The sequence below is a fragment of the Lissotriton helveticus genome, chromosome 8 (genome assembly GCF_964261635.1).
Source record: "Lissotriton helveticus chromosome 8, aLisHel1.1, whole genome shotgun sequence".
In the NCBI taxonomy this organism is placed as follows: Eukaryota; Metazoa; Chordata; class Amphibia; order Caudata; family Salamandridae; genus Lissotriton; species Lissotriton helveticus.
Window position 1 is genome coordinate 1,209,018,981 of NC_136069.1, and position 24,253 is coordinate 1,209,043,233.

At 44.4% G+C, this 24,253-nt stretch overlaps 1 protein-coding gene across 1 annotated transcript in view; it reads left to right on the plus strand.

Moving 5' to 3' along the window:
• LOC144773245 (lysozyme g-like) overlaps positions 1–24,253 on the plus strand; it is a 329,098-nt gene that overhangs the window by 282,225 nt on the left and 22,620 nt on the right. The window contains exons 4-5 of the mRNA XM_078658148.1: positions 6,003–6,199; positions 6,329–6,467. Coding sequence (XP_078514274.1) covers positions 6,003–6,199; positions 6,329–6,467 — 336 coding nt within the window. The remainder of the gene's footprint in view (positions 1–6,002; positions 6,200–6,328; positions 6,468–24,253) is intronic.

A 24,253-nucleotide genomic window follows, 5' to 3' on the forward strand; every position in this document is an offset into this window, starting at 1 on the left:
ACACCAATACAAGTCTCGAAAAATGTACTCACTGATTTCTACATCTACACATACATCTAAACACTTACCTGTAGATTCACTCATACATGCTAACAAAGATCAATATAAAACTATTATACATACTTATACACGTACATCGACATTACACACCAGCACACATCCTACTCACTTATGCAGTCATCCTACTCACTTATGCAAACAATTGATCATACCAACATTTACTCAGCTACATACTTCTACAAACACCACTTTATTTATTGACATAAATAGTAACTCATACTTAGTGTGTTATAAAATCACTGTTTTCAAGTATACAGTTTTCAATACAGTCACTGATACAATCACTGAGTCTTATATAAAGTTATTTATAAATAACAAATGTCACATACAATACCTTTCATATTTCTACTTTGTTGTATATTTTTTATTGAGAAATATATTTACTCATCACCACACCCATAAAGAGATTCAGTCACCCAAACAAGTGTTTCCACGTGCAGTCTTAATCTCATATACCTACTAAATCAACTAGTTACACATCTTTGGACAGTCACACACCTCTCACTCAACCACACACACACATTCACTATGCCATACCAATACTCACTTAACTAATTAATACTAACATACACGTTCACACACCTTGTAATCAACTTATGTAGCAGTTTACACAACAACAGATAAAGTGAAACAGAAATCCACACAATTGAATCACTATCCCATATATTTAGTGAGACACTTTAAATTAGTCACTTAGACAGCAAATCACAGTACTACTAATTCCTCCTTCAAGACACTTACACATCCACTCATTCTTCAATGCAGATTGTTATATATATATATAATACTTATTTAAATATTGAACCAAACCACATTCACTGGAGGATGTCATCAGTGATGTCATTTGAGATGTCATCAGTGATCTCACTGACCATGTCATGAATGATGTAATATGTGACATCATCACCAGGGTATTTCGGGTGCGCGAGTTATAGTTAGTACAACTAACTATAACGGAGGGATTTCAATGGTTTTGTGAAATGTCCAGCTAAATATAACACCCCTTAAACCTATGGTTTTTTTCAGTGAATATATATATATATATATATTTATATATTTAACCAAAAAAACAAAGGTTACAGCATTGTTTTAGTAAAGGGTAGATTTCACTTGTACAAAACCAGTGAAATTCAGCAGTTATAGTTACCTGAGCTAACTATAAATTGCACCCCCCATAGTGCACTGCTTATAACCTCACATATTACATCACTTATGGCATGGTCAGTGACATCACAGATGACATCTCAAATGACATCTCTGATGACATCACTGATTACATCATTTTGTGACTGTGAGGGCTGTTTAAACATTTTTGTGTGGGAAATGTATATACTGAGGTACTACAAAAGTTAAATTAGTAAACTTTGTTGACTACTAATGAGTGATTAAATTTTTTAACTTAGTTTATGTGAATCGCTCTGTGACAGTATTTATCTGTCTGTGAGTGGGTGTCTGAGTGAGTGTGCAGGTGTGTGATTGGATATGTGAGTGGCAGTATGGGTGTATTATTGAATATACCTCTTTTTAATGCGTTAATATTCCCCGCAGGGAATTACAACGCGTCATTACAATGACCACGTTGTAAACACGCATGGCGCTGGATGTTGGAATAGTATAATTTACTATTCCAACTCCAGTCTGTGCGGACAGTAGTGAAGGTGTTGGATTTTAAATCTTCAGCCCCCTCCGCAAGTCGTTGTTCTGACTTGCGGAGTAATGGTATGCATGGTTACAAAGCGGACATTGTAACAACCACGTTGTAATTCCCTGCAGGGGAAACTTTTTGTGGTAAACATTGTTTACCTGTATTATTGGGTGTCTGTGTAGCTGTGTGGGTTACTTTGTGGCTCTGTGAGTGTCCGTATTGGTGAGTGAGTGGGTATGTCATAGTCTATATGGGTGGGTGATAGCAGCTGTGCACCTCTCGCTCAGCACCTTTAACCTCCGTGACAATACACCTTAGTTACTATCTAGTAACTCTCGACTCCTTTACCTTCCTTCCAAACAGCTGTCCGTTTTTGTCTGTACGTCTGTTCTTTCTTACTACCTGTGTTCATGTTGTAAAGCGCTCTGATACCCACATGTCCGGCCAAAGCTAAAAAAATCTCACTAAATAAAGGCTATCTGTCCCTTAGGACAGTATGGGAGTTAATGTATAACATCTTATAAATCTAACTTCCCATTGGGACCAGATTGGAAAAAAAGTTTAGTATGCCTGAACTCAAACCTAAAGATGCATCTTTTAGTAAAGGTGTTTTTTACATTCTGTGTTTGAAAATACCACTTTTAGAAAGTAGGTATTTTCTTGCTTAGCCATCTGTGTGCCTCTGCTAGGATGTCTTGGTAACACCCATCATCAGCCAGGCTAGCTTGAATCCAGTGGCTAAAAGGGAGCAAGGGACCCACGTCTGAGCATACCCTGCCAACGTAGGGCAAACACAAGGAGATGATACACGGAGCGCTGAAACTTTTCAGCTACTCACCCCCTTGGCTTTGCTTTGTTTGCCCTAAATTTGCAGGATATGCCCAAAGGTGGGCCCCTTCCTCACTTTACCACTGGAGTCAAGCTATCCTGGCTGTTGAGGGCTGTTAGCCCGAAACCGGTCCCAGAATGCTTGTTTCCGGTCCAGAGAAGACATGGCTAAACAGTTCGGGCTGGATGGTTCCAATGAGACACAGAGTCAAGACTGATTTGCATATAGCTGTGTCTGAACTGGCTTGGCAAAGTGAGCTAAAGAACGATGATGGATTTTACCCAGATCTATGAGTGGGGTGAGTGTCTGAAAAGTTGCCGCACTTCATCCATCATATCCTTTTGATTGCTTTGTTCTCCTTAAGTTGGCAGGGTATGCCCAGACGTGGGTCTCTTGCCCACTTTGCCACTGGCATCAAACTGGCCTGCCTGATGAGGGCTGTTAGTGCAAAACCGGTCTCAGGATACTTTTTTCTGGCACAGGGAAGACATGGCTTGGCAGTTTGGGCTGGACTGTTCCCATGAGGCACAGGGTGAAGACTGATTTGCATATAGTTGTGTCTGAACTGGGGTGGCAAATTGAGCTAAAGAACGATGATGGATTTAACGCAGATCTGTGACTAGGGGTGAGTGTCTGAGAAGTTGCAGCGCTCCGTCCATCACCTCCTTGTGTTTGCTTTGTTTGCCCCAAGTTGGCAGGGTATGCCCAGACGTGGGTCCCTTGCTCACTTTGCCACTGGATTCAAGCTAGCCTGACTGATGAGGGCTGTTAGCCCAAAACCAGTCCCAGGATGCTTGTTTCCGGTCCAGGGAAGACATGGCTTGGCAGTTTAGGCTGGACTGTTACAAGGTCAAGACTGATTTGCATATAGCTGTGTCTGAACTGGGGTGGCGAAGTGAGCTAAAGAAAGATGATGGATTTACCTCAGATCTGTGACTGGGGGTGAGTGTCTGAAAAGTTGCAGCGCCCCGTCCATCATTTCCTTGTGTTTGCATAATTTATAGTTGGCTCAGGTAACTATAATTGCTGAATTTCAATGTTTTTATATGAGTGAAATCTGAGCCTAAATATATGCCATTGTAATGTTTGCTTCTGTAAATTTCTATTTTTCAAAATTCTATTTCCTAATTATAATAGTCCTGTAACCTTTCTGTTTTATGTGGATTTGTAAGGCTTTCTAAAGTTTATTTCTTAACCGTAAACACTAACGTTTGACACTGTAAGCCTCATTACAATATGAGTCAGAGTTGCTTCTGACCAACACTGTTGAGTTCTGGAAACTGACTGACATCCAGTTGGTGGTTACCACTGCATGATTACGGTGACCAAACACTGTTCGGTCTCATACTCCCATTTCCGTTCACCAGCGGTAAAACAAGCTGCAAAAGTGAAATGGAGTTGTATGGAAAACCCTTCACCCTGTGGCAGATATACCATGGTGCCTGCCACATAGTGCAGGGATTTACAGGGGGGGCAACTTGGGTACCCCCACGGCTACCAACCATAGGACGCATAGGCAAGGGGCCCTACTAAGGGGCCCCAAAGTCAATTTCTGACAACCTTTTCGTATCTGAAAGACCAGCACGGAAAGCTGTTAGAAACCAAAATCGTACTTCCGATGGTGAAAACGCCGTAAATTGGGGATTTCTGTGTGGTTCTGCTGTGCAAGAAGACTCAGAGAGCCGGTTGAAACCACGTCAGAATGACCGGCCGAATTGCGCTCCGACAACCGACATCGTAACTCAGCCGTCCGACCACAAACCAACATAGTCAGTCAGAAAGCCTCGGACCGCGGTCAGAAAGCTTCTGACTAGCGGTCAGAGGCTTTCCAAGCACCATCATAATCGGCCCCTGAGTGTGTGAGTGAGTGCAAGAGTGTCTCAGTGGAGGTATTAGTGTCTGAGTAGGTTTGTGAGCGAGTGTGAGAAAATGTAATGGTGCTGTAAGTGGGTGTATGAGTGGGTCAGTGAGTGGGTGTGTGAGTCTCTGATAGGGGTGGGTGGTAAACTCTAGCAGTTGGAATGTGGGGTTCAGAAAAAAGTCTGCCAACCTCCAGCATAGTAGAAGTTACCTGCTCGCTCACCACTAGACTTCATCTCCCAGACAGTGGTGCACCAGGAGGCATGCTTGCAGAGCGGTTGAAAAAGGGTGCAGGCCTCTGATGAGGTTTGAGCAATCCAGCTGTTTGGGACTTACTTCTGGCAACAACAGGGGTTTTTGGCCCCACCAACCCTCCGCAGCCAAGGGGACTACATGAATATTATAGGTGATTCTTGTTAGAAGCTATAGATTAAAGTTTCTAATTGTATTTTGATATTTTCTAGGATCCAGCTATAGCCCAATAAATATAAATAACTTTTTGGGGTCAGTCCCTTGAGATACATGCCAACTTTAATTCTGTGCATGCTCCACTTTTAAATATCAGAGACTACTGTGTGGGGAAAAGAGTGTACTTAGGGGTGAAATAATATTTAAAAGAAGGGTTTGCCACCAATCAAAAAGCGTTATTTATTTTAAAAGGTCTGACAGCAGATTTAAGGCTACAGTAGTCCGACTACACATGGTAGGCATGAAGCCATGTTTTACAAGCCAATCGTATAGATAGCACAATAGATGCTGCAGTCAAGAGGTGCCATTTAACTTTCTGGTCCTAAGCACATTTCTATAGCATACACTAGGTACTTATCGGCAAATTAAAATGTCAATAAGGGATAAGCCAATTTAACCATGTTTAAAAGGGGAGCACCAGCACTTTACTCCTGTTTAGTGCACAGAGTTCAATACCCAGCAAAAATGAGATCCAGAAAAAGGCAAAATCGGGGATGGCCATGCAGAAAAGACAGATTTGCTAAATTTTTAAGTCACCTCTGCTACATTGTGATTTATCTATGTCATGTTTTATGTAAGCTATGTTTCCAAGGGCCTGATGTACTATGCATTTTGTTTAGGTCACAAATTGCCCTATTTAGAAAATTGGACCATTTGCGACTGGAAAAAAACATTTTTCTATGTACAAAGCCCTATTTTGCAATTCGGTAACCAATTACAACATCGCAAGATGGGTTTGCAGTTCAGCATTAATAAGGGGCACGTTAAGGGCATCCCTACCTAATAGTGACTAATAGTGGTATGTGTGAATGTTTTGTGACCAAAATGCGGTCACAAAACATTCGCCTTTTACCACCTCCTTCAAGTAGGTGGTAACCCATTTGCAAACTGTAAGGGGTCCTCAAGGGATCCCTTCCCCTTTGTGAATGTTTATAAAATCAGTTTTAGGCACAGGCAGTCCTACAGCTGTACATTTCTTTGATGTTGTTAGCAAATCGTACTGCAGCCTCTAGAAAAGGGTATTGACAGTTGCTGTTTTGATGCCTGTCCCTGTGGCTCAGGATATTTGACTTGGAAGAATGTCAGTGATCAAACAACAATGCCAACAGTATTTTTACTACTTTACCATCTTCACTGCAGGGGTCCGTGCATCCCACCAGATGGCAGCAACTGACCTCCGAAACATGAACAAATACAAAACAGAGATTTTGGCAGTTGGCCGCAGTTTGTGTATGGATCCGGCTGTGATTGCTGGAATCATTTCTCGTGAATCCCGTGCTGGTGCTGTCCTTAGGAATGGATGGGGTGATGGAGGAAATGCCTTTGGTTTGATGCAGGTAAGCACCATCATCAATAAAGTGGTGGCATGGTGTTACATACATAATCCTCATTGAAAATTGTGTCTTCAAATGTGTGTCTGTACTGGTCATATGAAAGCATAGTACCAATGTTGCTTTGTATTTTAGATTGACAAACGCTGGCACAAGATCCGAGGTGCTTGGAACAGTGAAGAAAATATTTCACAGGGTACAGAGATTCTAATCAGCATGATCAAGTCAATCCAGAAAAAATTTTCAAGTTGGTCTCAGAATCAGGACTTGAAAGGTAGGCATTGGACACCAGGAGTTATTTCCTACTGCTTGCCTTCATTCTCACTCCCAATCCTCAAATCTCTTCTGGCCTCTAGGAGATGATAATTTTCTTGAGAATTATGTTTCCTAAGGAGTGAGGTCTGCACCTACCTCTGAATTGAACCTAAGTGGGTTGTGACCATTGATTTATGGGCAGGGCACTAGAAGTGTACTATTTTGCAGGGTGGAATGGATTTGCATTGGTGCAGATCGTAAGTGCAAACTCAAGTAGAAGCTGCACTCCAGCGGATGAACCTTTAGTCTCAGACTGAGGCAAGACTCAAGAAATTAACAATAAATCAAAGACAGTGAAGCAATTAGGCCCCACAATGATAATAGAGGGTAGTTGATTTACAAACCATGAAAGTTTAGTAGCAGATTAGCAAAGATACAAACTCAAATCATTTAATGCTGCCAAAAATCAGTAGTAAACACATGAAAATATAGTATGATTCAAATCAAATCAAAATAGCAAATTCAAAAACAAACTGCTCAAGGTTTTTTGTAAGAAATTGGGTTGTTAGTTGACTCGTATGTTGGCCCAGCTCAAGCAACAGCCGCAATACCTGGCAGGGTGAACCACAAAAAGTCACTAGTTTAACTTGTGCTTAACCCTGGGTTCCTTGGCACAACAAGCAGTCAGGTTTTACTTAGAGACAATTTGTAAAGTTTTTATGCAGCACACCAACAGTAATAAATTAAAACTCAACTCAAGACAAATATCACACTGAGTTAGAAAATTAGAGTAAATGTAATTAATCATTTAACACCAAAATAACAAAATAGAATCGGTTTCGGAATCATTTCTGACCAAATCGGGTTCTGAAAGTCCAACCGACCGATTACAAGGCTTCTGAACGATATCGGTCACACTTGCATTGACTTCAATGGGAGCCTGTGTTCTGAACGAAAACGCAGGCTCCCATTGAAAAAAGGGGTGGCTGGGGAAATCATGTCACCCTGTTACAGACACCCCAAGGTGCCTGTCACACTGTGCATGGTTGTAAAGAGGGGTGTCATGGGTACCCCCACAGGCCCCAAACGGAGGGCTACGGGTGAAGGGGGGCCTGCTATGGGTCCCAAATTCTGATTCTGACAGCCATTTTGTGTCGGGCAGACTGATTCGGAACGGCTGTCATTATCGAACATCGTAATCGCACGTTTGGAAACAGTGTCCATAGAGCTGTACGATTTGGCTCTGAATGACTCTGGCTTTCGGAATGCCAATCGGAACCGAATCGGACAGCCCAAACGGTTTCCTTTCCTCATTATCTGTTGGTTGCAAATGCATCCAATTTGGTCAGAAACGTAGGTTTAGAATCAGATTCTCCAAATCCGAATCCCGTTCGAAGTCTTTCCGGCCAACAAGTGTTTTCACCTGCAGGATATCATTTTACAACACCCTTGATATAGCTCTATATTGTTTTGTCTGTAGCCCACGAAGATAATGCTAGAGTCAGCTGGGCGATAGAGGCATACAAAAAGTCAAATTTCTATTCACCTGGATGATTAGCATTACCATGACCAGATCATAACGCCCCTAGTGGGTGGTGCCAGCTGATTAAAAGAGCAGGGTACAGGCCTTTTCATCTCTATACCAGTGAGGAGAATACATAATGACTCTCCTTGTGTAAATCAGTGTATGTTTGCCTGATTGAGACCTCTGATTGCAGTTGGTGTGCAACCCCATACATCTTGGGCCCTTAATTCTCCCAAGAAGCAAAAACTAAGCAAAATCGTCCGATTGTGCTGATTGCCACACAACTATGGCACATCTGAAAGAAAATCACTTTCAATCTATTGAATCTGAATAGCCAGTGGATTATAGCTCAATTACTACTATATTGGATACAATTTCAATTTCAAAAAGCTTTATTCGACAGCATGTCATAAAAGCAAAATTATACTTACAATCATTAGACATAATCATTTTAAATACTAACCAAAGTAAAAATACAATGTTAAAAAGTTATTAAATCTTGAGGCTGTCATTTACAAGTTAAAAAACAATTGTTCTAAAATTATGTTTTAAAAAAAAAAAACTGATGTATACAAAAACATGATCGATCATCTTATTGAGAGTCTTTAAAAGATCATTGGCTATAATCAAAGGATTTTAAAGTGCGGGTGCGAATAATCCAGGCCCACCTTAAGAATTTGGCAACAGCAATCGCTAGGCAAGGTGAACAGTCAGTCTCCAATATCCGTAGCGCCTCAATGTATCTCCGGGTGCCCATGTTAATACATATTGGTTTTAACCACTTGCTACAAGGGCATATATAGAGGGGACATACAAACAGCATATGGGGTACATTCTCAATCAAATTTTTACAATGATGGCATTTGTCATCCCAATTTGCCGACCACTTATGACTGAAGGCTTTTACAGGTAGGGTTCCAGTTCTAAACTGGAAAAACAGCTTTCGGTCAAGCGGACTCTCTATAATATCCCAGTAGGCTTCACAGAGTGGGCGAGATTTAAAATCAAGGAACCGTCCTGTTAAATTAGTGTTTATACAGGTACTATGGGTGGACATCCAAATCATTTCCGAATACATTTTTTTCAGAGTTGTTTTTTGGATACATAAGCTGACCTATTTGCTTAACAGGTTCACATTTACTTGCATAGGCTCTGTGCACCTGCACACAACGGAAATGTGGGACCAGAGGCAGAACTTTTATGTGGCTCTCCTGGAGATTAGAGGCAAAGATGAACAATCCAGTGTGTAGCCATAAGTAGTTTGGAAGGATTGAAACTACCAAGCCTGTAGACATGACCTACAATCTTTTTTGAGCAGCATGACATCAGTGTGAAGACTCATGTTTCTCAGTACATGTTGTTATATCTTTGATCCCCCTGCAAATGATATAGGCCTCTTCATGAAAGCCTGAGTGACTCTACAGATGTCCTTGCAGCTGTAATTACCTGAAAACAAGACAACCCAAGAATGAAGGTCAGTGGACTCTTCATTATCAGGGCTTGATCTGTTGCAACTCATGAACCCTCTCGACCAAACAACCGCCCAAGTCACGTTTATGATCTCGTTTCCATTTCATTCATCTTTGCAGTGGTTTTTCATCCCACCAGGATCTATCAGTATCCTAATTGTTGAGGTCACCCCGAGATTATACACTGAAGCTGTACAACATAAAATATATCCTCTCTGCCGGCCCTGTAGGAAATAAACTACACAGCAAGTTAAATTGCTGACAAAATATTGTGAACTAACATCTGTTATTGGCTGAGTACTTTTGTAAGCCTTATGTGTGTGCCTTCAGACCTCCTCGCAGCACCAACCCCCTGAACCGATTAGCCTGTATCTTGTACCAAGGGACATGAATGACAAAGCACTCGAACCTCAACGCTCCAGTCATTTCAGCATTGCAACTATCTTAAATTAGAACAAGCTCCTCACACATCAGAATAACTAAGATTTTACAAAATTTACCTCTGACAGCCTCCGCATACACATCTATTGTGCAAGGTTCAGATTCTGTATTTTCTCTTTATAGTAATGCTTTTCTCTTTACTATAATGCTGGCAGACAGAATGCAGAGAGATGAGTATCCAAAAGATGCCTTTATTAGCCATAATGTTACTGAATGATGCATTTCAGGATACTTTCATATTGTTAGCACATTCGAGAACCATAAAGATTTTCTCCGGATGGAGCAGGAGCGGTGTTAATCCCCTAAGGATGTTAGTGCTCCACACCTGAGCATGGACAATAAAAATGCATTCAAAATTATAAATTATAAACCAAGATGCTTTATTAAAGGTAATGGTTTATGGAAGTCAAAAATCAAGTTAGCAGAAATTAATAATCAGAATACATATTGTTCAATTATTAAACAATCAAATTTGATCAAATTTGGCAAAGCAGAGGGCAACCCAGCCTTCGATTGTCTCATAAGGCAGGACAAGGTAAAAGTTAGTCATCTCTCCGAAAGTGCACACTTGACAGGTCTTATACAGCTCTGCTCTCACCCGTGCTAAAACCACATAAAGTTTAACATTTTATACACCTACACACGGTTCTCAAGAAGACTGTGCAATCAGATTAAAGCAAAGCAAGACAATTACACTTTCACTATGTTCTCAAGTTTTCTAACAATGTAAGCTTTTTTTGGCGCCCTCCAAACTTACACTTATCGTAACTGGATAAGATTTGAGGCCCAGTCAACACACTGCGGGTGTCTCTTGAATGTGATATTCATTAAAGCAATATCCCACAATATTAACTAACAAAAGGAAACATTTCTTCACTTAGGAAAGAAGAAGAAAAAGCATTTGATACTTAGAACACCACCTTACCTAGAAATTAAGGGGCATATTCTCAAGGAGTTATAGCTGAGTTAGCGGAACTTTATCGCAGCCAATGTCGCAATAAAATATCACCCCATTCACAAGCTGGTGCTAACAGCCCATAGCACCAGTTTACCTGCGATAGGAGCTGCAAAAAACATCGCCACAGATGACCCCAGCAACTATCGCTAATTAGAGGCAGAATATGCATTTCCATGCCAAAAGCCGGGACAACACCACTCCGCACCATTCTCAATGACCAGACAGATCAACGATACAACCACAAAACATGCGATAAGGCGCGTTAGCAGCAGGAAATTATCATCTGCTCCAACCTGGTGTAAAGTCAGACTACAGCCTGCAAAACAAAATGGAGCCCAGCCCACAGCCACACCAGAAGTACAACCGATGCCGTGGAGCCACTGATCATGCAGCTGGGAGCCCCAACAGGACCACAACATCCACCGCCACTACCCACAGGACCCCCCTATCCCCGCCCCCCCTGATCAAAGACATGCCACATCAACTACATGGAATCATGTACCAAATAAACCACCTAATGTCGCACAATCACATTTGGTGACATGCATGTGTTGTCACAAAAATAGGAAAGAATGGGGCAGCGGTGTGCGGCACTCCTAGGTATATATAATGATAAATCCAATAATAAATCTGTTCTTGCTGGATTCGCAGGTTTCTGGGTGCCACTAGTTGGACACCCCCTGACCTCGGGGGGAACCGGTTTTGAACAAAAACAAGAATCAGTGTCGAATCAAACGGCACTGTGCCCTTGGTGGCACTCCTGTAGAGAGTTAAACTCTTTATGGTTCAGTTCGTGTCAAAACGTAATAAATGAAGATCAATGAGATTCTTCTGAAAATGTAATCAATAGTATGCATTCCAGATTAGATTCATCGGAATGAGATCCAAATCGTAACATCTCTTCATTAATGGTACATTTTCAAACAATTCATCCGATTATGGAACTTGCGTACCAATGCATTTCGGGACTCCTGCCCGTCTTCAGGGGACTGGTACACAATCTACAAGCAAAGTATATGATATTCAGGAGTGGGTAGTCAGGCTCAAACATTATAAAGGTGACATGGTCTCAAATGGGTGAGGAGGTGATTTGGGGACAAAAGTAAACCGAGTGAAAAAGGTGCTCAACTGTACGGGATGGATGGGAACAAGATAAGTGAAATGAACATCACGTGAAAGTGCTGAGTCTAAAACAGTCTTAGAGACGTGCTCTCGGATTGAATTAAAGAACGCGAGTCAATCGCCAATCAATGAACCAAGTGAAAAGGTGCTCAGTTTTGCAGGATAGGATGGAAACAAGTTAAGTAAAATAAACACCACATGGACATGCTGGGTCTAAAACAGTCTTAGAAGCGTGCTCACGGAATTAAATTATAAAATACGAGTCAATCGGCAAATGGTGTCAACCGGATACATTATCGCGTGTATAGAGGGTAACTAAGACGGTGGGTCGGCTGGTAATTATTCTTACCGGTGAACTGGTGAAAGTTCCGTGGTACTGTCTCAAAGTCGGCAGCATTAGTGTCTGCTAGCGGGTAGTGCCGGAAAGGTGCATAGAAATAGGGCTGTGGCAGTGTCGGCCATATAAGGGCGGTAAAAGAAGTAAGATATTAAGTTCGCGTCCGCGATTATAAAGTTGCGATTTGCTGGTGAGAGGAAACATTTGGATTCACATCTGATGAGACCAACAGAATATATTCTCTAATTCAGGAAGTGGACCCATCCTCAAGCAGCACCCTCTCTACACCCAGCATGCTCAATCAACTATTATACACCTCCAAACGCGTCATCAACCAACAGCTACACGCTGGGACCCTAATAAGATACCACAAGGACCAGCAGATCCCCAGAGAACTACGAATTGCGCTAAAACCCACTCTCTGTAGGAACAATCCCAAATTTACCAAACGATGGTATGCCATCCTCAACCGCTGTTCCCTTGACTTGATTTTGTTAATAGTAGAGGAACTTTCCAAAGTCATCGAAGATTTGGATAAAGAAATAACTCAAATTCATCAAACCCTTGACAAGAATATGTCAAAGGACGACTTAGAAAAAGCTTTAAATTACATTAACCTACACTTGGACAAGTACACAAAGGAGATCAACGACAGAAAAATACACAAGTACAAAGGTGCCACCATGGACTACAAGCTGGGAGAGGTTTACAGCTGGGCGGAGCTACACGCCCAACGTAGACAGCAAAGACCTTTCAACAATCCATCATCTGATGAAGGCAGTTCGGATGGATCTGCATCACAAAGAGGTGGACCCAAACTGGGTAGACTCTAAAAGAACATTCCACCTAACCGGATAACTGAATCCTCAGGGCAAACAACTGTTACCACCACAGGGGGTCCTTTTTTAGAGAAAGGCCCGCCGTAATCGTCGAACACGGAGGAGCAGAAGCCACAAAAGAATCCACAACAACCATAGCTCAATCGACTCGGAGCAAAAGAACCTAGTGATTAATATTTCAAAAGAGGTACTAACCCCGGTACAAATGGCTACCTTACAAAGAGGGACATCATTTGTCCCCACGTACCATTCAGATGAACTGGAAACAGAAATCAGCTTTTATAAATTTATGTGCAATTTGAGACTGCGACATTTCTTCACCAACATCGCTCCACCGATGCCCACAACAGCAGAACATACATGTAAGAATCTGAAAAGTAAAAGCACATTCAAGGCACCCATCAGCCACAAAATTTTGGATTCTTATGAAAGGATCACCTCGAATGCCATAAAATAATTTTTGAAAAAAACGACACCCAAATGGAACAACTTCAACTCTAAAGAACAAAAGGCCATAAATCATCAACAACAAACACATCAAATGTTGTAAGGCTGACAAGTGAGGCGCATAGGTTATTTTGGATCTTGAATACTATCAAAAAAGTGTTACAGCCCACGTTCAAGACCCTAACCTTTATATGAAATTGACACAGGACCCTACGGGCGCTTTTACTAAGATATTGAAAACCATATTGGACAAAGCTCTTATGATGGGAACCATCACAGAAAAGGATAAGAAGTTTCTCATGCAAACCAATCCCAAATGTCTAAATTACACATGCTACCAAAGATACACAAGGATCTTCATAAACCACCATTCCGTCCTATTGTGTCCACCAAACATTCGATTCATGAACCTACGGGTAAATACATTGACTTGTACCTTCAACCCATCGTGAAAGGCATGTCAACCTACCTACGTGATACCACCGACTTTTTGAACAGACTCCAAACCGTCACTTTGGACTCAGATAACATCAACACTCTATGCACCATCGACGTGTGTGCTCTATACACGTCCATACCCCACAACAGAGGTATTGAAGCAATTGAGTCATTTTTATGACAGCATCCCATTAAGGAAGACGTGAAAGTATTAATATTGGAACTATTACAATACTCACTTTATCACAGTTACTTCGCTTGGAATGGGGAGTTTTTTATGCAACTAGTTGGCACATCTATGGGGAATTGCGAAGCCCTCAGCTATGCAAACCTCTTTATGCATCGCCTGGAGATAGATCACATTCTGAACAACCCGATGTGGCAGGATAAAATTAAAACATTCTGGCGATATATAGGTGATATTTTCCTAATTTGGGCTGGTCCACCAGAAGAAATCTTGGATTTCATTTTGTTCATCAACAATATTGATGATCACATCAAATTCACGCATCAAGTGAGCACTCAGAGTTTACCATTCCTTGACGTCATGGTCCTTATGAAGGACTGCAAGATTGTAACAGAGTTACTTGTCAAATCCACGGACAGGAATAACGCACTGCATTTTGACAGCTGTCACCCGTCACCTTTGAAAAAACATCTACCATACTCGCAACTACTCAGGTTAAAGAGAATTTGCTCAGAAACAGAAACATATTACAGTACCGAAAGTAATTTGTTACGGAAATAACCTGAGACTGTTCTACAAGCAGCCAAAGAACGGATACAATCTAAGAACCGAACGGCGTTACTTTCCACACATAATAATCAACTATAGACTCAAAGAACAGTATTTGTGTCCAAATTTTCCACCAGAAGTACAGCCATCAAATGGATAATCTTAAAGAATTGTCAGATGGTACAACAGGAACCAGACTTTGGTGGAATTTTCAACCATCCACCACTCTTCGCATATCAACGTTCCAGAAACTTGAAAAATCTATTAGATACCAGTCCCAGACAGTCCACAAGCCCATACACCGGCACGAAACCATGTCTTAATTGCAGCCATTGCCATAACGTAATCAAAGGGAATTCTGTCAACCACCCATCGTCAGGCAGAATGATCAAACTGTTCACAAATGCCACATGTGACTCAACCAATCTGACATACCTGCTAAAATGTCCGTGCGACCTTCCGTACGTAGGAAAAACTGAAAGGAAAATTAAAGTTCGTATAACCGAACATAAAAGTACCATCCGATATAAAATGTTGAAATCACCCTTTGCCGCACATTTCATCTCCCATCATCACAACGTGAGCCAACTGTGCTGAGTACACCGAGGGCCGATTTAGGGCTCTACTCGGACATAGACAGCCTTCCCGGGGGCGACGACTTTGGCCGCCATCTTGGGGGAAAGGCAGGGTTTGCGCACTAGCGGTCGGGCGAATCACGGCTCGGGCGCTATAAATTGGTAATCGTTAGTGGAACAGCGCAACTCGCTCTTAACAGAAGTACTCCTGAGGTGGAAAGCCAGGAGTTAGGTGCTAAATAGTTGTTTTTATCTTCCCTGCCTATTTGCACTAAAGAATCATTTTTAATAGCTCATACTGTGTATTTGATTCGTATTTACTCACCTGCTTTTGACTGCTGGGGGCTCTTGATAGAATCTGTGCTGAGTACACCGAGGGCCGATTTAGGGCTCTACTCGGACATAGACAGCCTTCCCGGGGGCGACAACTTTGGCCACCATCTTGGGGGAAAGGCAGGGTTTGCGCACTAGCGGTCGGGCGAATCACGGCCCGGGCGCTATAAAATAAAATCCATTTCCCGTCCGCGCAGCGGGCGGGCGCAGCGGGCGCGCCGATGGCGCGCCGGAGGCACGCCAGAGGCAAGCCCGTCTGGGCCCGTCCGGGCCCGACTGGGCTTAGGGCCAGTTATTATGCCTGTGGACCCTACTCGACAGATAGCATACTCTAGGGAAGAGCTCTTGCTACTACACGATAAGAGTGGCCAGTGGTGCCGCCAGTTGGACTGTTTTGATAAACAATTTTGTCGGTGTAAACTCTGTCCCGATTCTATTTCCGCTAGGAAAAATGGTAAGGAGGTCTGTAGGGATCTGAGGATGGCATTATTGAACTGCAGATCGCTACCAAAGCACGCGGTAGAGATCAACCTACTGATTGAAGAAAGCAACCTTGATTTGCTCTTCTTAACCGAGATATGGTTATCCCCAAATTTGGAGTTTGATATCACCACTGCTCTTCCAGGTGGATTTCTCATTCAGAGTCAGCACAGGGACCGAGGGAAGGGAGGAGGTCTCGCTATAATCTATAAAGACACTTTCATTTGCAGAATTGAGGATGGTGGCATCTCAGATACAGAAAGTGCCCGTTTTAGTATCCAAATAACTCCTACCAATTCCCTTTCAGGATTCCTTATCTACCGCCCGCCAGGATATATAAAACAGTTTGCAGGATCCCTGCTGGAAACTACGCTAGCAACGGCAGCTCAGTCACCCAACTTTCTGGTTCTGGGAGACCTGAACTTGCACTTTGATGATCCTAATGATAAGGTGGCCTCAGACCTCAGCTCAGATCTTAAGGCTTTCGAAATGAAACTTCTAAACAAAGAAGCTACTCATATCAGAGGGCATCTGCTGGACCCTATTTTTTCAAATAGTAAACAGCTTATAGCTAGACCCCCATTGCCCTTGCCATGGTCTGACCATTTTGTGGTTCCATTTTCATGGAAAATTTGCTCAGAAGAGAGAAGTGCTCCTCGCTCTCGTATATTACAGAGAGCCTGGCCAAAACTATCGTTGGAAGAACTGACACGTACCTTAGAACAAATGGCCCCTGTGGTAGAACCAGATCCCCTGGTGGCAGACATAAGCTTTCAGAACTGGCTTAATGACTCCCTGAATGCGGTACTGCCTCTCAAAATGGTCACCCAAAAAAGTAGCACTTTTAAATCACCATGGTACACCACAGAACTCAGAGACCTTAGAAAAGCCTGTAAATAGGCGGAACGTATCTGGAGGAAGGACTGGGCAGTTAACAGCAAAGCCTCCTATCAGTCTGCCCTGAGACTATATAAAGCTGCACAGCAGAAAACTCAGGCTACCTTCTTTGAGAAAAAAATTAATTAATCTGCCAATTCCGTGAAGGAAACTTTTAAAATAGTTAAGCAACTTCCTAAAGTCCCTGCTCCAATGATCGATCAAGAATATACTGAAGCAAGGTGTAACCAGTTAGCGGAGTTCTTTGACCTCAAGATACAAAGAATCCTTGATAGTTTACCACCGACTATCACCACTATAGGTGATGACACCCCCCACCCCCGACCACTGGCCCCCGGTTGGATGCTCTCAGACGCATTACCAAGGAGGAATTTGGTAATACGCTATCCTCCCTGAATAGTGGTTCTCCATCTGACCCGGCGCCTATGTACATCCTCAAACAAATTGCAGATACCATTGCCCCCCTCGCAACAGAGTTGTTAAACTCCTCATTCGCCAACGGGGTGGTGCCTCCCAGCTGGAAACAGGCCAGAATTAAGACACTCCTAAAGAAACCGGGGCTTGATACTGCCGATTTAGCCAATTTTCGCCCGATCTCTTTGTTACCTGGTCTGGGCAAAATTGCTGAAAAAATAGTTAATCAAGCTCTCAGGGTTCTTGGAAAGTAATGGGCTGCTGAGCGACTCTCAAACGCCCAGGACAGGGCACCAACACTGCCCTCATAGTGGTGGCTGAGGAGGCAAGGTGCATCTTAGATTCTGGAGGATCAGCAGTTCTGATCCTCCTGGATCTAAGCGCTGCATTTGATACGGTGGACCATGAAATATTAGTCCACCGCCTTGCTAGACTGGGCATTGCAGGATCAGCCCTGAGATGGCTGGAATCCTTTCTGAATAAACAATCATTCAGGATTTGGGAAAATGGTGTCATGTCTAAATCTACTCCCCTCCAGTGTGGAGTTCCACAGGGCTCGTCCCTGAGCCCTACCCTGTTTAATGCTTATATGGCCCCACTGGAGGAGGTAGTAGCCCCTTTCGGGATTAAATCCGTCACCTACGCAGACGACACTCAATTAGTCGTCTCATTGACGCAACAAATGGGATGTTCAGATAACCTCTCGTCCTGTCTCACCGGAATCTTCTCCTGGATGACCGGTTCAAAGCTCAAATTGAACGGAGCAAAAACCGAGATCTTGATCCTGGGCCATCAATTTACATCTCTGCCCAAAGCTTTTTGGCCGCCCTGTATGGGCGAGCTGCCTCAACCAAAAGAGAAAATTAAAAGCCTAGGGGTCTGGTTTGAGCCCGAACTAACCTTTAGGATGCATGCCCAGAAAGTCGCGGGCGTGTGCTTCGGCCTGCTTCGGGCAGTGCGGAAAGTTCTCCCCCTCCTGCCTTTTCAGTCCAGGAAACTACTAATCCAGGGATTAATTTCATCCAGACTGGATTATAGCAACGCTCTACTCCTGGCAGCGCCGGAAGCCACCATTAAATTCTTGCAGCGGGTGCAGAACGCCGCAGCCAGGATGCTTATGGGGGCTCCAAGAAGAGCGTCTGCCAAACCGTTGCTGAGAGCTCTCCACTGTCTTCCAGTTTGTGAGCGAATCGCCTTCAAATCATCGTGCATTGCCCATAAGACACTTCAAGGCAAAGGTCCTCCGGCCGTGAGGAGCCTGATTCATCCCTACAGACCCTCTCAGGCCCTCCGATCGGACTTGGATAATCTTGCCATAGTTTCTAGAGTGAGGAAGGCCCGCACAGGAGGCTGCCGCTTCTCCATAAATGCGGCAAAAAAATGGAACGCTCTCCCTAGGCATATTCGGACTGAACCATGCTGTTTTAAGTTCCGAAAGTCACTTAAAACTTTCCTTTTCCCTAAAACCCCTTAAGTTCCGGCTCCTTTAGAGTTTTCTGTTTTCAGTTAGGTAGCGCTGGGACGCTCTAGGGAAGCCATGCGCTTTACAAATAAAATTTCATTTCATTTCAACTGAGATTCCTGGTTTTGGAGATTGTTCCCATCAGACAGGGGACTGACAACAAGAAAAGACTTTTACAGCGTGAAATAATCTGGATTAAGAGGCTTGATTCCTGCCAACCGAAAGGTCTCAATGATCGGATGGAATATAGTTGTTTCCTTTGAACATTATATGAACTATTCATTCATCCACCCTTCCTTACCCCTGATTTCACCCTGTTACAATCTTTTTTACTTATTTTCCTACTCACTTATCTTCACTCTCCTTATTGTTTTCCTCTCCATATCCCACCACGCTCAGGGCATATTATCATACACTGCGACCGCACCTTCGTCCCTTGTACCATTGTAGCCACTCATGTGCTCATATTGACTAGCCTTTGCGGACCTTCTGTTGTCTTTCTTTTTTTCCCTTCCAAACTTTATTAACACCTGACCTCACCACCATTCGGTTTTCCATTCCTGATCCGGCATTTTAGCCCACCGTTTTAACTTATGATTCTCTTTTTACCTTTACTTAATTTTTCTTCCTCTCACCAGCAAATCGCAAGTTTATAATCGCGGACGCGAACTTAATACCTTACTTCTTTTACCGCACTAATATGGCCGACACCGCCACAGTCCTATTTCTATGCACCTTTCCGGCACTACCCGGATAGCAGACACTAACGCTGCCGACTTTGAGACAGTAACACGGAACTTTCACCAGTTCACCGGTAAGAATAATTACCAGCCGACCCACCATCTTAGTTACCCTCTATACACGCGATAATGTATCCGGTTGACACCATTTGCCGATTGACTCATGTTTTATAATTTAATTCCGTGAGCACGCTTCTAAGACTGTTTTAGACCCAGCATGTCCATGTGGTGTTTATTTCACTTAACTTGTTTCCATCCTATCCCGCAAAACTGAGCACCTTTTCACTTGGTTCACCGATTGCCGATTGACTCGCGTTCTTTAATTCAACCCGAGAGCACGTCTCTAAGACTGTTTTAGACTCAGCACTTTCACGTGGTGTTCATTTCACTTATCTTGTTCCCATCCATCCCGTACAGTTGAGCACCTTTTTCACTCTGTTTACTTTTGTCCCCAAATCACCTCATCACCCATTTGAGACCCTGTCACCTTTATACTGTTTGAGCCTGGGTACCCACTCCTGATAATCATATACCTTGCTTGTAGATTGTGTAGCAGTCCCCTGAAGACGGGCAGGAGTCCCGAAATGCATTGGGACGCCAGTACCATAATCGGATGAATTGTTTGAAGATGTACCATTAATGGAGAGATGTTATGATTTGGATCTCATTCCGATGAATCTAATCTGGAATGCATACCATTGATTAAATTTTCAGAAGAATCTCATTGATCTTGATTTATTACGTTTTGACATGAACTGAACCATGAAGAGTTTAACTCTCTCCAGGAGTGCCACCAAGGGCACAGTGCCGTTTGATTCGACACTGATTCTTGTTTATGTCACAAAAATAAGCATCACACATTAACCTTCGAATTAACAAATGAAAATGTATTCAAATAAACACAGAGATGAAGACACATGATGGCTCCCCGCGGGACAATCGGTAGGTCACAGCCTGCAAGACAAAAATCACGATGAGAAGGTGTGTATTGGCAACATCAAAGGATAGAAAGAGCGTGAAGGAGAGAGAGAGATACATTGCGCACCCAGGCCACACTGATCACCTGCTGACACCGGTAGTATATGTCCCACCATGTGCCGGTATGTAGCGCAGTTCACCAGGTCCCACATCTGAAACAGATCCATCATCTGAAACAGAGTCCAGATACATGAATGGCAAATTGCACACAATTGCACATGATATCATTGCCTGTCTGCCCCTCTGCACCCAAGCAGATGCACCCCAGCCCCTCCCACCACCCAGCGGTGCATGCCCATTACGGCACACCCAGACCTCACTGCTCACCTTCCACCCCTGGCATGAAGCAATGAGGGCCCATCACGTGCCGGTGCAAGCCACAATACTGGGGCCCACGGACATCGCACCCTCCACATCATGCTGCCCCGCTCCGCAGGCCACGAGGTCTCTTATTTGATTCTGGGTCTTAATTTTACTATGGCAGAGGACATACCAGTCCACCCAGCATCATCAAAGGCTGCATACCCGCTCAGCCTTTGAGGTGCCACAAACTCGTTAATCCACAAGCGACGCCATATGGTGGTAGTCCCCCTCTGTCGGCTGTATCTGGCCTACACTGTGGTCCAGCAGGGCTGACAAAACCTGAGCAGTCCAGACCGTCGGGATGGGGCATCATCGCAGGCTGCACCCACTCAGCACTTAAGGTTACCCTACCCCAGTGCACCGAAAGTCACTGTCCCGTGGCGGTGTGCCTGTGCCGGCCACAGAGTATCCGGTGCCACAAAGTCTTTGCCCCACAAGTCATGGACCCTGTATGATGGGGTATTGTGGTGCGGACGCCATAATGTCACCTCTGGGCCAGCCTAATGTGGTGTTGCAGGGCCTTGGGCCCCATGCCTACATGAACACCACACAGATACACCCCGAGAAATGGCGTCGAGCACGTGCTCCCGGACTTTTTTATTGGCAGGGTCAAATATCCTGTGATGCATGTGCTGAATGGGCATGGTGTGGGTGTATACCAGCCGTGAAGAAGGGGCTGTGGCATGCTGACAGCTAGACCTGTGATCAGCAGATTACTACAGGGCAGACCTGGGACATGCAGAGTTGCCGTCTCCCCTGTGAGTGTAAGTAGAGTGGGCTGGCCTGGCGTATGCCAGTCCAGCATAAGGGTTTGAACAATGACCCCGGGGCTCTGGGCGTGGTTCCATATGGGGCTAGACAAGGAAGTTACTAATGCCTGTGTCCCTGTTGTTTCATCGCCACCACCCGGACCACATTCGGCAATGTGTCACCGTGTGACCCAAATCCGACGACATGAGCAACATTGACGTAAGAGGAATTCACTGACCCTACATTCATCCATACTTCCATAATTGAAAGACCATGGACATGACATATCTATGTGATTAGGAATGTTTAATGCACATTCAGTGGAGTGTTGCATCTGGAGTAGTACAGGGCCTAGCAAACCCCACATGATGATGTTGACCCGTGGAGGGCCAGCCAGAGTCCTTCAGGGATTGACAAGTCCAAAGGAAGGGGAAGAGTTCAGTCCGCAATCTGATTTCTGTGTCATTGGCGATCAAACAGATATGGCAGTCCATGTCGAGGTCCAAGGTGAGTAGCGCAGGATGCATTGGGAACAGTGGAAGGTGCTGATGCAGAGGGCAGAACCAAGCAGAAACAGGCCATATGGCAGAGATGAATGCTACTGCGTCCTTCTTACCATGAAGGCAGGTTCATCTGCATCTTCGTCCACTGCTGTTTCATGGGCCTCACGTGTGAGTGGTGAAGGCCTTTCTCCAGCACTGTTTGGCAGTGACACCTCAAGGGCCGGAAGCGGAATGTCTGCCACACTGTGTGGCACTGGCACTTGAGGGGGCGATATGGATGTAGTGGTAGCAGCAGCATGCATCAGCACCACGCCTTGTGGCAGAAATGCCATGAGAATGGCTTTGAGTTCATTGAGTAACTCAGCTACCACTCGCAGCCGTGGCAGCCGGTCTTTCCGCATTCGCCCGCTTCATGGTCTCCATTAACCTCCGGATGTTTCCCAACTCCTGTGTGACATTGCTACAGCCACTCCGACTAGACAGTTGTTCTATTATCTGAGTCAGGGCTCCAGCGATGTCAGCCATGGTCCATTGGAGAGCATGGAGTGGACTGTGGGTGTCCGTTAGGGACTGTGAGTGGTCCCTGATGGGACTCATACACCCACATATGGCATCTAGTTTGTCTGGCATGCGGTCGAAGCCCACCTGCACCTGTTCAGCCAGCTGCTCCTGGCACCCCAACATACGACGTTGGAAGGCCATGTATTCTTTGCGGAGGCCCTGTGAGGCAGCCGTGGTGGTGGGTGCTGCCTGCTGTGTGGTCTTCACAGGTGGTGGGGTCTCCTCGCTGCAGCTGGGCTGCCCCCCTCCTAGAGGTGGGCTACAGAGGCTGTCAATTAACTCTTGGAGGGTGTTGAAGTCGAAGCTGTGGTGGTCCTCTTCATCATCAGAGAAGAGAGGGTCAGGCTGCTCTGCAGAATGTGTTGATTCTTCCTCTGCAATGTGAAGGGGAGATGCAGTTTAACAATGTGTCCACATGTATGTTGTTACATTGTACATGTTCGCATACAGACTGCATGACTGTGTACATTGCGGCTGTTTGGGAGGAGCTGCCTATTTGACTGGGGACAGTGGACATTTCGACAACAGATGTGTGTGTGTCTATACTTGAACATTATCAACTCACATTTCCCTGCAATGCCAATTGTGATTGGCCAGTGTATACACCCAGTCGGCACCAGTTGAGCCCTGTGTTCTGTTGTGGACGTGTTGCGGTTTGTACCATATTGTTGGCAGTGTTGATGTGCTCTGCATGTTATGTGTGTGTGCTGCATTTTGGGGAGTACCCCTGCAGCTCTGATTTTGCTGCCCCTTATCCCTTTCCTGAGGTGTGCCTTTGACTTCTGTGCTTATACAGTGCTGAGATGTAGCATACTTGGGTACATTGGTGTCTTGGTGGGAGTTGGGGGTCTGGGGCATGGTGTGTCCGCAGACGTGCTCAGCTTACTTGTGCATGTGTGCCATTGTGCCCATCTCCCCCGTCCCTCCAGTCCCTGTTCGTTACTTACCCTGGTGCTTTTGTGTCCGGTCATTTTGAGCAGCGTCCTTTCCCCCAACTCCTGCCACCGATTCCCCACTGATAACTGTGGACTCCATTTCCTCCTTATCGTCCAGCTCCTCCTGTGGCACAGGACTCCCACCTCCAGTCTGCATTACTTCCGGTTTTTGGCGAGTTTCAGCTTGGTTTTGCACTTGACATCATTCCAGCGCCTCTTGGCCTCTTCCATTGTCCTCTTCAGCACTCCCACTGCATTCACCTTGCTCACAATGGACTGCCATAGTCCATTTTTGGTTGCCAATGACACGGTGGAGGTGACAAACAGTTGTTGATGGCGTTCTACCACCTCCGTTATCAGGATCCTGTTTTCCTGCGGACTGAACCGCTTCTTGCTACTCTTCTTCTCCTTGGCCTTCCCGACCCTGATGTCCCAGACTGGTCTTCTGGGGGGTTTGTTTGGTTGGTTCTCCTCCGTACTTGCTCCGGCAACATCCATTGTA